This window comes from Ostrea edulis, chromosome 7 (genome assembly GCF_947568905.1).
Source record: "Ostrea edulis chromosome 7, xbOstEdul1.1, whole genome shotgun sequence".
NCBI lineage: Eukaryota > Metazoa > Mollusca > Bivalvia > Ostreida > Ostreidae > Ostrea > Ostrea edulis.
In genome coordinates, this window is record NC_079170.1 from 59,736,086 (window position 1) to 59,752,222 (window position 16,137).

At 33.8% G+C, this 16,137-nt stretch overlaps 1 protein-coding gene across 7 annotated transcripts in view; it reads right to left on the reverse strand.

Moving 5' to 3' along the window:
* Positions 1-14,201, reverse strand: part of LOC125654793 (4-hydroxybenzoate polyprenyltransferase, mitochondrial-like) — a 23,293-nt gene extending 9,092 nt beyond the window's left edge. Inside the window, exons 1-5 of one of the 7 annotated variants that reach the window (XM_048884852.2) lie at positions 14,058-14,201; positions 11,798-12,340; positions 9,789-10,077; positions 8,146-8,231; positions 3,284-3,417 (exon numbers count right to left, since the gene is read on the reverse strand). In XM_048884852.2, the coding sequence (XP_048740809.2) occupies positions 3,284-3,417; positions 8,146-8,231; positions 9,789-10,077; positions 11,798-12,272 (984 nt within the window). In that variant the 5' untranslated portion in view covers positions 12,273-12,340; positions 14,058-14,201. Of the gene's footprint in view, positions 1-3,283; positions 3,418-7,443; positions 7,575-8,145; positions 8,232-9,788; positions 10,078-11,797; positions 12,341-12,556; positions 12,701-13,261; positions 13,389-13,989 lie in introns of those variants that run through there. The other 6 variants (XM_056144873.1, XM_048884851.2, XM_048884857.2 and 3 more) reach the window with 6 other exon arrangements.
* Positions 14,202-16,137: the final 1,936 nt, after the last annotated feature.

Genomic DNA, 16,137 nt, shown 5'->3' on the forward strand with positions numbered 1-16,137 from the left:
GTACAAGAGAAGTTTCACAACTGTTCAATGAAAAACGAGAAATTAACGGCAACTCAAAACTACAAAGACCGAAATCAATGCACATGCATACACGTGGGCGAGAGTACAACACAACAATTTTGTTGATGCTAATCAATAGACATTTGAACAATATACTTACTATATGAATTTGGTATCGATCGGTTCACTCTTAAGAAAGTTATTGGGATTTCAAAATCGTCCAATCAGAATTAAGCGCACGTGCATGCGCGTGCAGGGAAGTGATTTTGAGACTATTAATAAATTGAGAGGCCCAAAACATACCTGCAACCTAATTTTCAAACCTATTCATTGCGATCTCAAAATGTTATAGACCAATACTTAAATTTAGACGTCAAAAATTACATTGTACGCGCATTCACGCGCACGCGATTTTGATAATGGAAAATTTGTTGACACCATTTCATAGACATTCATATCATAGATCCTCAGGGTAAATTTGAATTCATTTCAGTTTTTAATTCAATAGTTATGACCATTTTAGTACCCGAAAAATGAAAGAAAAGCTATGCACGTGCATACACGCGCACCTGAGTATGACTCAGCATCAATGTTGATGTCATTCAATAGACATTTGATAGATATACTTACAGTATAAATTTCATATTGTTTCCATCGTTTATAAAAAAGTTATGGCGATTTGAAAATCGTCCAATCACAATTTAGCACACGTGCATGCACGTGCCGAATAGATCTTATGACTGTTTACATTTGTTAAGAATATCAAGATACATATACAATACAAGTTTGAAAAGATTTTGACAAAAAACAAAAAAGTTATGGTCATTGAAAGAATTGAATATTCAAATGTCAATGCACGTGCGTGCGCATGTGCGTTTTCAATTTTTATAACATATATTTGTAGATATCTATAATCTTTACCTATCCTGTAAATATCATTATATAATCTTAATTTACATGAAAGTCATAAACGGTTTTGTATTATCCAATCAAATTGAAGCACACGTGCATGCGCGTGCAGAATTGAAATTTTGACGATGCCAAACGGTTAAGGGTCTCAAGTTATTCCTGCAATATAAATATCAAACGATTTCATTGAAAAATAAAAAAGTTAGACGAATTCCAAAGTTTGTAAACAAAAAATCCAATGCACGTGCATGCACATGCATGCATTTTCAGACAAAATGACGTTCGTTCCGCACATCTACATAGAGTATTCTATCATCCTAAAAAGGTTTCATCTTGATCCCTTCAGTAGTTTCTGAGAACACTCGTGGACAAAAAAGGATGACAAGAATAAAGAAAGAATAATAATAATAATAATAATAAGAAACAGAGTAAAACCAATATGTTCCCAAACTTTGTTTGGGGAACATAATAAGAAACAGAGTAAAACCAATATGTTCCCAAACTTCGTTTGGGGAACATAATAAGAAACAGAGTAAAACCAATATGTTCCCAAACTTCGTTTGGGGAACATAATAACTAGTACTTATTGTAAAGGGGACCGTTACAGATGTTCCCCAAACATTCTCCCATTTAGCAAGTGGTGTCATTTATTTCAGTACAAGTGGTTTTGACCATTGCAAACTGTGAAACATGTGAATATAGAACTCTTTTATAACGTTCAGTCCATTTCATGCTAATACAAATCAGTTATAAAGATCTGAGAGTTTAGTGCACGTGCACGTACGTGCATATAAATAATTCGACCATCTCGATACATTAGAAATCGTACTATATGAGTACAAGAGAAGTTTCACAACTGTTCAATGAAAAACGAGAAATTAACGGCAACTCAAAACTACAAAGACCGAAATCAATGCACGTGCATACACGTGCGCGTGAGTACCACACAGCAATTTTCTTGATGCTATTCAATACACATTTCAACAATATACTTACTACATGAATTTGGTATCGATTGTTTCACTCATAAGAATGTTATTGGGATTTCAAAATCGTCCAATCAGAATTAAGCGCACGTGCATGCGCGTGCAGGGAAGTGATTTTGAGACTATTAATAAATTGAGAGGCCCAAAACATACCTGCAACCTAATTTTCAAACCTATTCATTGCAATCTCAAAATGTTATAGACCAATAATTAAATTTAGATGTCAAAAATTACAATCCACGCGCATTCACGCGCACGCGATTTTGATAATGGAACATTTGTTGACACCATTTCATAGACATTCATATCATGGATCCTCAGGGTAAATTTGAATTCATTTCCGTTTTAATTCAATAGTTATGACCATTTTAGTACCCGAAAAATGAAAGAAAAGATATGCACGTGCATACACGGGCACGTGAGTATGACTCAGCATCAATGTTGATGTCATTCAATAGACATTTGATAGATATACTTACAGTATGAATTTCATATTGTTTCCATCATTTATAAGAAAGTTATGCCGATTTGAAAATCGTCCAATCAGAATTTAGCACACGTGCATGCACGTGCTGGATAGTTATTATGACTGTTTACGTTTGTTAAGAATATCAAGATACATATACAATACAAGTTTGAAAAGATTTTGACAAAAAACAAAAAAGTTATGGTCATTGAAAAAATTGAATATTCAAATGTTAATGCGCGTGCGTGCGCATGCGTGTTTTCAATTTTTATAACATAGATTTGTAGATATTTATAATCTTTACCTATCCTGTAAATATTATCAAATAATCTTAATTTACATGAATGTTATAAACGGTTTTGTATTATCCAATCAAATTAAAGTACACGTGCATGCGCGTGCGGAATTGACATTTTGACGATGTCAAACGGTTAAGGGTCTCAAGTTATACCTGCAATATAAATATCAAACGATTTCATTGAAAAATAAAAAAGTTAGACGAATTCCAAAGTTTGTAAACAAAAAATCCAATGCACGTGCATGCACATGCATGCATTTTCAGACAAAATGACGTTCGTTCCGCACATCTACATAGAGTATTCTATCATCCTAAAAAGGTTTCATCTTGATCCCTTCAGTAGTTTCTGAGAACACTCGTGGACAAAAAAGGGTGACAAGAATAAAGAAAGAATAATAATAATAATAATAATAAGAAACAGAGTAAAACCAATATGTTCCCAAACTTTGTTTGGGGAACATAATAAGACAGACAGACTCTATCAAGGAGAAACTTTGATCAGAAAAGCTCAATTTCCATTTGGGTTTAATGGGAAAAAATGATAAAAAGAAGTCTCATTCAAAATTAAATTTGAGAAAAAGCTATACTAATATTCTCCTGCACATGCAAGGAACATGCACTCACTTGATGGGCATATACGGTGTCATAAACCATGGTCCAACAAAAGCCACTAAGATACAGAGGAAGGACAGAGAGAGGGTCTACTGAACCTGTGACAGCCGACCAGCCAAGCAGAGCTCCGTAGTTAAAGGTCAGTCCTAGTGAGGAAAACAAACGGTGAAAACCTTAACTAGGCTGTTATTGCCAGCTTTTAGTCTAGACAAATCCCAAACTCATCATCAGCTGATACTAAGCTTTAGATGGAAACTCAAACTCGATGTCATCGGACTTGGCTCTAGACAAAACCGAAACTCAGCCTTAACTAAGCATTTAGTTATCAGCCACTAACAGCAATTTATTGAAAGTCTCCGTGGGCAAGTCTGTCAATTTTTGAAACTTTCACTTGACAATAAGTTTTGAAGTCAAATGATTATTATATAAAGCACTTGAAGCATTTCATTAACACTTTGTTCTGTATGCAGTGAGAGTCACTAAACATCACATACCCTGCTATATGACGTTACTTTCAATATTAAAATAATTACATGCTTTTAAATATTTCTGTAAAAGATGGTAAAAGCAATGCAATTTACATACTTAATCCAAGCTTTGCATTACTTGTAGATTTTGTTGAGATTGAACTGCTAAAAGCATGAAGATATCAATACACAAACACCACCATTTTTTATTTTTATTTATGATGATCTGGTCTGCTTTTGTATTAATATTTCAAATGCAAAAAAATAATAGTTCAGCATATCGCAAAAAATGATTGCCAATGAAGTTGTACATGGCTGCCACAGGTTACAGAGGGGAAGGACTGGATGAAATAGGTCCAATCATGTAGGTACTAGTATGGTGTACAAGAGTCACAAAGGAGCATTCACACAAGATTCTAATAAAACTCCTCTATTTACAACTTTCCATCACATTAGTACTAGCATCTACTACAAAACATGTGAGTACTGATATCGACTATTCTAATACACCACACAATACTAAAATGGAGTCTCACTCTTGTAAATTTTGATTTATTCATTAATGATTTTATGTTTATAGTTGATAACTCTCACAAGAAATCAGTAGGAAACGATGAGCCACACATAAATAAATCTGCACATGTGCACAAGATAATGATTTCTGTGGGTAAAAAATATATATGTACGTGCTCACAGCGTCTAAACCTTATTGTTGACAAGTTAAATGAACAATGCAGAATGAAAGATTCTTCACGATACGCTTCTACAGGAAACACGAATGATTACAAATAGTACACAAACAAATGTTATTTCATGTTTCTACAGTAAAACTCGAATATAGCGAACACGGATATAGCGAACTTACGGCTATAGCGAAGTGAAATCAATTTCCCCGGCAAATTCTTTATAAATTCTATATAAAAATCTGTGTTTATAACGAACACGGATATAGCGAATTTACGGATATAACGAAGTAAATTCATATTCCCCTTGAATTAAAAATGAACGTAAAAATCACCTTTTATAACGAATTATGTTTTTCAACAATTGCTTATTACAAAATTTCTTTTTGTATTTTTTCAAAAGAGTTTATTAACGCAAAACAATACTTACACTACATTTAGCAAATATGTTGTAGGTATTGTTTACTATTCTCATTAATTAAATTTGAAGTTTGATTGCATTTATTATATCGTACACTCGTTTACTTGTGTAAAGCAACAAGTAAATGAAAACTGTGATAGACTGTTTGTATGTATTGCACATAATTTTGTAGATATTTTTCTTTCGACATGTTCTTGCGTGACTTAACAATCCCTAAAGATAAATTATCATATATAAATCAATGTGTATATATCTTGTACAAAAATATTTCTTCTCGAAAATACATAGGCTTAATTTTTCTTAGAGACAATACAAACTCAAGTATATCGATTGCTGCTTTTTTATGCAACTGATATACATGTAGAACAAATCAAAACGAATTCGTTATATTTTAATTATGAATTCGCTATAAACATATAGCAAATTACGCTTATAGCGAATTTTTACAGAGTATCCACAGAAATTCGCTATATCAGAGTTTTACTGTATATGGAAACTGAATAGGGAAATTATAAGAAGAGTTCTAATCACTGGTTTATACTATTTAAAAATACGTAACAGAGATAACAAATTACAGTTTTGGATGATCTTTAATGCATAACTGCAAAAAATTATATGAAATTGTATTGGACACAATCTCTTTTATGAAATAAATTTTTACAGGAGCCCAAGAAAGGCTATTAATTAACATCCATAGTCCTAAGTCTACCTACAGAAATTGGCAATGGACCAGTGTTGGTATAATTAATATACAGTAATTTTCATGTTCCTGACAACAACTGTGCAGTGTCAACTATGGCGATAATTTGAAAAGCTCATACCCCTTTTCTATTGCTTTGCACAGCTATGGAAAGTGCACAAATACTGAACTTTTTTTCAGCTCTATAATGCAAGTTTCAGACTAAATTCTTTTTTTGAATTTAAGAAAGTTTTTACTTTGAAATGAAGTATAAGATGTCAGGCTGATTGGAAATCACACAATTTAGCAGACTGATGTGAATTATTGACAATAACTTAGAGATAAAATATTTCCTGGTTGATGCATCTAAAATGTGTAGTGAGGGTTAACATAAAATTTCGGACGAGTTTGAGTACTTTGTGATATCTATACAATTAATAAAATGTGTAAATCAATACTATAAGTGATATTCAATATGTGTGTTGCCTGTTTATTATGTAAAAACAAGCAGTGTCGATTAAGATTCTATTTCTAATGAAATGGATAATGATCAAAGACCTCTAGCTAGTTCATATTTTCAATGTAAATCGTTTACAGGTCGATTTGAAATCTTTTAAAACATGTTCGCTGTTCAAACATTAACTTGTACAGTGAAAACTACATCTCCCAGTGCATGTCAGATTACACAGGTTTCACTGTCCATGTGGTCAAAAATATCTCCATGTACCTGAGGATAGCAGTTTGAGTGGTTTAACATCATTTTAAACAATTTTTTTTACAATTCATTTTGAATTTTACAATTTAATGAATCCTAGTGTTCCCAAAGATCATGAATGACACAGAATATATGATTTACTACTAGTGTTCCAAAAACAGAAACAAACTGATCATGAATGACATAGGCTATATGAACAAGAAAGTATTTTACATGTACTAGAATAACATTACACCTTAGGCTTGTCAACAATAACATGGTAAGGCTTGTCAACAACAACACTGTATGTGTTATATAAATCCAGTGAGTTGTTACAGTAAACAATATTCTGTGTGTTACTATGGTTACATGTAAAAGGGGCATCACATGTCTATACATACACGTAGTTCATAATCGCCAGTATTGGCTGTTATATGGCCATCTTAAATTCATAACAAGTAAACACAATGAAAACACATAGAAATCTTATACTTCTTCTTTTTATAATCATAATGATATTGCTTTGGTATATAACATAGTTTTAGTATTATAAATTTGAAAAGCAAATTAATTTAATTAGAATAATGCAAGCACAGTTCTATTAAAACTCTATCTCATCTATTGCAGTTTGGTAATTTTCCATTGAAAAGAGAGATTATTAAGGCATTACTGACCAATGTGCAATACGAAAATATTAATATTCTATCCCGTTCTTTATTGTTAAATTCCAGGCATACAACAGATCGCCTCATGAGCATGCAAGAATTCTTTAAAGCTAATAAAAATCAACTTAAATGAAAAACTGAACTGTCTAATGTATAAACTGCAGTCTTCACAAAAACTGATTTGATTTAATTACTGGTCAGTTAAGGTGGTGAATCTCATATTTACAAGTTAGGGTGGACAAGTCCAACAAAAGTTAAACACTCTGAAACAGCCATAAACATCTTGAAAATTTTACCAGCCATTTGGGCCAACACTCCATCAAATTTATCATTCTGAACCAGAAGTTGGAAATTCCAGGCAGCTGACTAGTAGCTTTAGTGAAGACTTCAGTATTATTTTACACATGCTACGTACAGTTAAGAGTGCATAATGTTGAAACATGTATATAAAAATGCATCATGCATTATAAAATTGTTGCTAGCTAAATCTACTGTTGTCAATGCTTTTGACAACATTGGTAGAAGCATTAATTCTGTGCTAAAAAAAGGGAGGCAATTGATACCTGATGGGAGTAAATGGTATCATAGAAGATAGTGTAAAGTACGCAGGCCAAGTAAAGGGGAATAACCGTAGTCTGTAGGCAGCCATGTATACCAGACCAGGCGATCAGAACGCCCCAGTTCAGGGTCACTCCTGTCAAAGCAGAAGTACTGTATCAATTCATGTAACTTTCTTCATGTTTTTTTTTTTTTTTTTTATTTGCATGTATTTCACTTCAGTGGGTTTTTTTTCTTCGGCTATCACTTTTGAAACTTTAAATCACTCAATTCAAATTTATACACATTTTTATTCATAATCAAAAATTCTAAACAGTGACTGCATGAAATTATTCTTTATGAAAGGAATGTTAATATCTTAAAACAATCTATTCCCTGTTACAATAATTGCAAGTCAATCCACATTTTTTCGTCAATCATAGGAACGAAGAGAATGGAATATTTACAATTTACAATGCTCATGAATCCTTTCCTTTGTGGTTCAAACTCAATCTTTAATTAATAGCTTTACAATGTATATTGAAAACTTTTTAAATTACACATTATACAGCTGTACAGCACCCCCCTCCCATCTACAATAAATAAGGAAGGTCAATGTATCCACCCCAGTATAATGGACAGTTAATCAAGCTTTACTGTAGTTACAAAGAACAACAGCCTTTCTGCTATGTACAACACCTTTTAAGCTTAAGAAATGAATTACTTGCCTAGTAATGCCTGTGGCCAGAATGTGTATCTTTTGGCAAGAGGATATGTGATCACCAGTCCCATTGATGCTGCACCAAGGACCACACTACAAATTTATCACGAGGCTAAATATAATAACTGCTGTGTTTCAGCTAACATCCAGACAAAATTTAAGTAGGTAGGAAATAAATGTTTACCAAGATTTTATTTTCAAAATACACAAAGAAACATTCTGATCACAATCTCCTTGTTGGTGGACACTACAACGCATTACTACACCAAATGAACTGTTCCGTTACTGTTCTCAACTAGAATCGTTCCGTTCAAACTGTTCAATGTACACTTACACCCGCAATATTTAAAACAAAATAAATCATAAATCAATTAATTATTGCTGGTTCCATCAACTTCCACTAGGCCTACAAGATTGTAATTTCATGTACCGATAATCTTTATTTATTAATTTTTAAAATATATAAGATTGATAAATAGCACAGATTAATGTGCTATCTATTGTATTCTTATGAGCCACTAAGAAATAAATAAGTACATTTAGAACTGACTCCTTTTTATAATATCTCTGCAGTAATTTTATTGACAAATATTTCAAAACTGTGTCAAGAAACTGCTAGCATTTCTGAGATATATGGTGACAATGTTATCAAAATCAGACCTGAAATAACCTAAACCTGTAAACCCAAGGAAAGTTTTTTTTAGATATAAAAAGCCGTCCTGTATGAATACAGTATGTACAGAAGACTAGTAATTATTGACTAGTAATTATGGTAATCATTATGACTAGTAAGTATTAATGACTAGTAATTATTTAAATGTGATCACATATGTATAGGTGTCACATAATGTATATGTGTCACATATACATTATAACAGTACATATAGACTGGACATGATGATTCAATCTAATTTTGCCCCCATTTTATTCACTTTGAAATGGTAATATTTTAATTTAAATCATTTGGTAAAACTTTAATCCCTTCTCTCAATCTTTTTCACAAAGTCTCTGCATGTCAAAGCTGCCAATCGAGTCTGAAATGCAGAATTTGAAATTGAGGACAAACCGTTCGTTCTCCATCTTGAATCATTCTGTTCTTGATCAGATTTGTTCTGTTCTTGCAAAGAACCATTCCAATAAAACCGTTCAGCATTCCTTCCCCAAACAAAACCGTTCATTTCCAAACCATTCAACGTTCGTTCACCATTCCACTGGTGTTGCAGTATGCTTCGGGGTCTGTGTATTAACATACTGAACATGAGGGTGTGCTTTTTCACTTGATTATAATGCTTTCATATCAATGAACTCTATAGTAAATACAAGTGCCAACCCCCCAAAAAATTTTATTCAATAATCTCTTGCACAAGCTGCCAAGAAAAATTGTAGGGTTGCATGGGGGTATAATTTCAGGTTTAATAGCCGAAATACAACAATTTTAATTTTAGGCCTGATCATTATACATTAAGGATTTAAACCTTTAGATTTAATACACAGTACTGTAAAATTTATATAATCCAACTGAAAAGGATATGTTTAATCAATGTGAAATGTGTATAGATTCAAAATTAACATCCATGCTATAGTTACAAAGACGTGATATTATAACCGAGTTGTGAACAAATTTACTTACACCCTTGACCTAGCAGTTACCTGTACCAGTTGAGCTGTAACAGTATTCCCAGGGAAACCGACAACATGCTAGCTAAACACATCAGACCCTGAAACTGTGTTAACTCCCCAGAGGCCAAGGGGCGTAACTTTGTCCTCTCCACTCTTCTGTCATAGTCCTTGTCCCACATGTCATTGATGATACAGCCCGCCCCCCTCATGAAAAACGAGCCAGCGCCAAATAGACCTAGTAGCCACAGACTTGGAAGGCTGCCAGGAGCTGTGGCCAGGGCAATACTCCATGTACAGGGCCAAAATAATAACCATGTTCCTACAACGTAACAGGTCAATTCAGGAAAACAAAACAAGGTATAGATTTAATCCTAGTTATTGTCACAGCTGCCTGTATGGATCTGTTTTACATTCTTAATGTTCATATATAAAAAGTTTCACAATTTTGGCATAGCAAAAATTAAACTTGAGCAAAAATAACAGGGTTCGAAATTAACTTTTTCAAGCACTAGTCCGTATGGACTAGTCACTGTTGATGTTCACTAGTCCGCAAAGCATTTCACTAGTCCGTCCAGTACATCATATTAGATGATCTTCATTTTATTCAACAGTATTTATAATGAAACCAAACACATCACAGTTGCAATCAATTTAATTTCTGACATGTACAGAAGAAAGAGACCACCATATTTTATTTCGCATTCAAGATCTTCAGAAGCATACAATATTAACCTCTGAGTTAATCCTATTATAAACATCCATAAGTGCGCTCGAGATCGACATTCCTGTTGTTTTGGTGCTCAGATCTTAGAGCCACAGGAGTTTGAAATTTTATCAATAAAGTCAATAAAATTCACTCGATTGACCAAGTCATGAGCTATAGTGTTATGAACTACTGTGTTAGAGTCGCGAATGACGAGAACATGTGCACACAAATGTGCATGTTCTCAGACCACACTACCTGCAATTCTTGCACCTAGAATACGTTCTTATGATGTGTACTCGGCGTTCGGAATCGGCAGGAATTTGACAATTTGTGCACGTTCGAAGAACGGCGGTCTCGAATGCACTCCATGTGTTTGGAAGCTCAGGATGTCATAGTCACGCAAACACTTAACCATGCAGGTAATTAATCGACCATAAGTTCAAACATCTAAGAGACTTGGACAAATCTTGCTAAAAATCTTTACCATATTCAAGATTGATTTCCGGATTTTCACTAGTCCGTACGGACTAGTGCTATAGAGAATTCACTAGTCCGACACGTTTTTTACTAGTCTCGGACTTACGGACATGAGTTAATTTCGAACCCTGAATAACATTGTATAATATTGTAATTGAAAGGCTGTAGGATGTTTGATAAATGCATATTTGCTTATAGACTTTCTGACCATCATTTATGATATATTGATCTAATCAATAAAATTCTCTACACTATCAACTCTATAAAAGAAATTTATTCATTGAAGATACTGTACTTGTATTATCAAATAAAAAACATTTAGATATGACTATAGAGTTGTTCTAATGGGAATACATGTACTACTAACCACAGGACTTTTCTGAACCAAACCATATTCAAATTTTCTCCCAGTCACCTTAGTTCAGGGTCATGACACATCATCCAATATACAAACAACCTTTGTTCCAAGTACTGTATATCTATATCCAAAATTTGAATTCAAACTTTCAAAGTGTCCATGAATGACTGAGATAATGAATGGAAAACTGAATTACTTCAAAATTTAAAGGGGAGAACTCTGTCGATTTTATTTTACCTGAAGCAAAAACAAATTTGACCAGTGTATTGTCATAATGTATCTATATTCTGAATTTCAATTCAAAATTTCCATCATGTGTGGAAACTATAAACTTGACCAGGATATTTTTCATAATGTACATGACCATGTACATATATACCAAATTTCAGTTGATTATCTGCAGTTGTAGCAGATATGACAGATGATGGAAAAGGGTAATATTACATGTATATAGCCACTTCATGGTGGGTATAAAAATTTACACGTCCATTTTCTTACCAATAGGTTTGTCAAATCGTATCAGTCTCAAGTAGGGTTGAAGTCCTGAAGGCGAAGCTGTCAATATTCCCTGTGGAGAAAGGTTGAAATGTCTCCTCTGGATATTTATCACATTCTTTAAGCAATGAGTGTTTCCTATTGATGCTTTCTCTCCACGTGAATTCAAATTCATCGCATGAAACTCACAGCACTGTCTCCACAAAACTTTGTCTGTTGGCAGGGCTACACACACTGATTTTTCAGTCAGATTTTCACAACATGTCCTGTTCTGATTTTTCAACATGGATGGCATGACATGTCTGTATCTTCTACAGTGCAACTTGCTATTGTTGAACTTATTCTCGAGGAGTCCAACATGAACACTTTGGAGATGACTGAAATTTGCTAGTGCTATGGGCAATTGTTTGGAGCATAATGAATTCCATTGCAATCTCTGCATTTTTGCTATATTCAGCATTCTCGAATTCCCTTGCATTGAAATTCCTAACTAAAAATTACAAATCAGGAACTTTTTCCTTCACATGAGATGGTGCACCCAGTCCACTGCAAAGAACAAATACTATTATGTCAAACATGGATTCAGTTTCATTGCTATGTCAATTTTGAAAAATTGTAAACCATATCATTATATTACTTTATAATGGATTACACAAGTGCCACCTGGGGGAGATAACTTTGCATGATGGACCATTATAAGAGTATCCTCCCTCAAGATCAGGAATATTCTGATACCTAATCACATCTGCAGCTAGTTCTTACTTAATGAATAACAGCTAGTGTTAATGCCTGAAGTTCATACATCCTGTCTGAGACTTCATATTCGCACCAAGCAGTTTTAGCTGGATAATCTGTTAGAGCATTGCTTACCATGTTGAATTCTATCTTAATCTAGGAGTTAGGTAGCAGGGGACAGTTTCGCACTATAGACCCGGTCAAATTTTTCAAAAAATGAAAATACCCCATATTTGAAGTGATATTACATGTGTAAAAATGTATACAATAACTTTAGGATGCATATCAAATGTAGCTGAGTGCTTAATAAAAATGTTGATATACAACATGTAGGTGTCACCATGATTCCTAATATATAGATGGGTGCAAATACGAAACTAAGACACGTGGTCAGTTGCTGAAGAAATTCCGGTGAAAACATGCAGGGTCTAGCAAAAGGTCTGTAGCTGTGAGGGAAGGTGGATGGCCCCATATGAGAGGTAGATTTTTGAGAAGGGCAGATAGGGTTCTTGATATTCTCTTTAGAGAAGTCGAGAGGCATAGCCTTCATCGACTTCTCTTCGCAAGCATTCATGTTTTGATTCTGGAAAACGTGTAAATGCCGGGGTGGTTGACGGTTTATGCTTCGACCGACGTTTCGACTCAGATGTGCCTGGATTTACGCAACAGACAAGTTGTTTTCAACCATTTAACAGCAATGCATGAAACCGTCACAAGAAAATCAACACTTACTTGCTTTTAATCCATTTTCAACATGATCCTGTCCCGAGTTTAAATCACAACTTTGATTACGTCAGCCTGCTTTTCTCTTAACTGGTCCCCTATTGTGACAGCTCCCAAGACCAGTTAACGTAAACCCGGGACGGGGCATATTGAAAATGGATTAAAAGCAAGTAAGTGTTGATTTCCTTGTAACAGTTGTGTGCATTACTGCTATAATGTTTGAAAACAACTTGGCTATTGCATAAATCCAGGCACATCTGAGTCGAAACGTCGGTCGAAGCATAAACCGTCACCGACTCTGGCATTTACACGTTTTCCAGAATCAAAACATGAATGCTTGCGAAGAGAAGTCGATGAAGGCTATGCCTCTCGACTTCTCTAAAGAGAATAGGTTCTTGATTGTGCAGTGTCTAAATCCCCATGTTTGGTACTGTGATGGTGTGGGGTGGTGCGGATTAGCCCAAATGAGGGAAAATCAAAGCAAAAAAGGGGAACCTGCTCAGAGCGTGTTTTGTGCACCAGCACCAGTATTTATAGATTACATGTAATTTAGGGTCATAATTTATTAACTACACTAAATATGAAATACAAGTATTGACATAAAAGGGAAACATGATTTTTCATTAGTCTGTCATAATCTGACTTTGGTGTATACCCCCTATCCACATGTTTCAAAACCAAAGAAACTGTCCCCTGCCACCTTAGTGCAGTGCCGCCATAATTTGGCATTTGTTTACCTGTTTACTTCACGAGGATTAATTCTGAGGTTGAACTTGCCGTATGGATGTTGTATAAGGTCATTTACCTAGTTTAGATTTTTGCATATGTTCAATGCAAACGGACTGTCAGAATGTCTCTCATACTGCTACTAGCACATGTTGATGCACATGTATTATTTTTTAACAGTTTTGAACAGTCATTTGTTTCCGGAATGGTGGTACAGAAGTTTTGACAAGTCGTACTTCAAGTCAGTCGGGATTTTGTCTACCTCGTGCAAAACGGATTACATCCTTACGGATCGCAACACAAAATGAGGAGATTGTAACTGAGTAAACTATTTTGAAGTAATATGGTTGGAATTTATAAAGAAATTTTCACTATTATTACGTTTAAATAATGAGATTACTACCATAAACACTTGAACTAAATTGTCCATTTCTTTAACCCTAGTAGACTACATGTAAGACAGTGTTCCTAGATACTCAACTGGGTTTATCATAACATTTAGTAAGGAAATAGTTTATCATAATTTTTCACTCAAGTACCTATTTTTTTTTTTTTTTTTTTTTTATTATTATTTTTTTTTTTTTACTTTTATTATTGCCTCTAAACTAATTAAGCACGTCTAAATTTGAAATTAATAAGTTGTAGAGACATGCAGTTAAATTGAAATCGAATTTTGTTTACAGTGTAATTTTGTCATTCGATTCACAACATAAATATGTATATAGCTAATCGATGAAATAAAACAAACAAAACACATTAGTATAGAGAGCCTCTCTCTCTCTCTCTCTCTCTCTCTCTCTCTCTCTCTCTCTCTCTCTCTCTCTCTCTCTCTCTCTTCATATATTATATATAAGTCTCTTTTTGCGTTACGTTGGATAATGACAGATAAACACGACTGAAGAAGACAGGTAAGTCAGTCGAAATAGATAGAAAGTGTTACCAATATGTATGAAGTATATATATATATATATATATATATATATATATATATATATATATATATTGAAGATTTCATTGATCAATTCACTGCATGCGTGCAACAATTCAATTAAAGATCTCTTCAATTGTGGTACCTTCAATTCTGCAATAATTGAATTGTTGCTCTCTTCAAATAAATTAATTATATCAGCAACTGAATTGATGCGCACTACAATACGCAATTTCCGAGTTGCCCAATAGTTCTTTCCCTTTGTGGAACTCTTACGCACAGTGAGACGCAAAACATACTATCTTCCACACGCTGTGGGTACAAATGCTTATCGCTGCCTTCATATATTGCCTAAAGGCCGATTATCAGACATTATGCAACCACCCAAACTGCAGGGACACTCAATATTAGTAAGTTTATCAGTATTTGATAATAAAATAGCTCAAACAAAAATCGATAATCATTTTTCTTTGGTTAAAATATAACTCGTGCAGAGGAGGAAATAAAAAATAATTTCATAGTTAATTTGATGGCCTAATTCAAACAAATATTGTTCTTGATATGGTCAGTTTAATGTATACCAACGTCTGATATAAACAAGATTTACACTTTCATTACTTTTATCCATATTTACATAGCTATATGTATACATCTTGTACCCACTCAAGCGTTCAACAGAACACTGAACGGACCTCCATCACAGAAGAGCTGATATCTCGAAAGTTGCGTATCGAAGAAAGTAATAATTCAATTAATACGTGCACTGATTCTTACAGAGCACAACTACACTTATTTAATTAGAAATATCGTCAATTCAACATACTCAATTCAATTAATGAATTTTTAAAATTGAATTAGTGATTTCCTCAAAATAATTGATGTGCTTATTTATTCATTACACAATATTGTAGCAGATAATTAAAGATATCTTAAATTTAATTAAAGAGATCATATAAAATCATTTATACATTCTAATTTTTTCGAGCAGTATTTCCCCCGTGTATTGATGAAGCATCAACTGAATTGATGACAACAGTAATTGATTTAATTCGTGCATCAAATTTATTACGCGCAATAATTGAATACAAGTTGATGATTTCTTCAAATAATTCGTCAATACAACCTATCATTGGGTCAACTGCTGTCTGACGTGTTTCATACCGATTGTTAGACCGTTCTTGGGACACTGATTTTGACTACGGATAACTCTGTTTACCTGATCAGGATATAT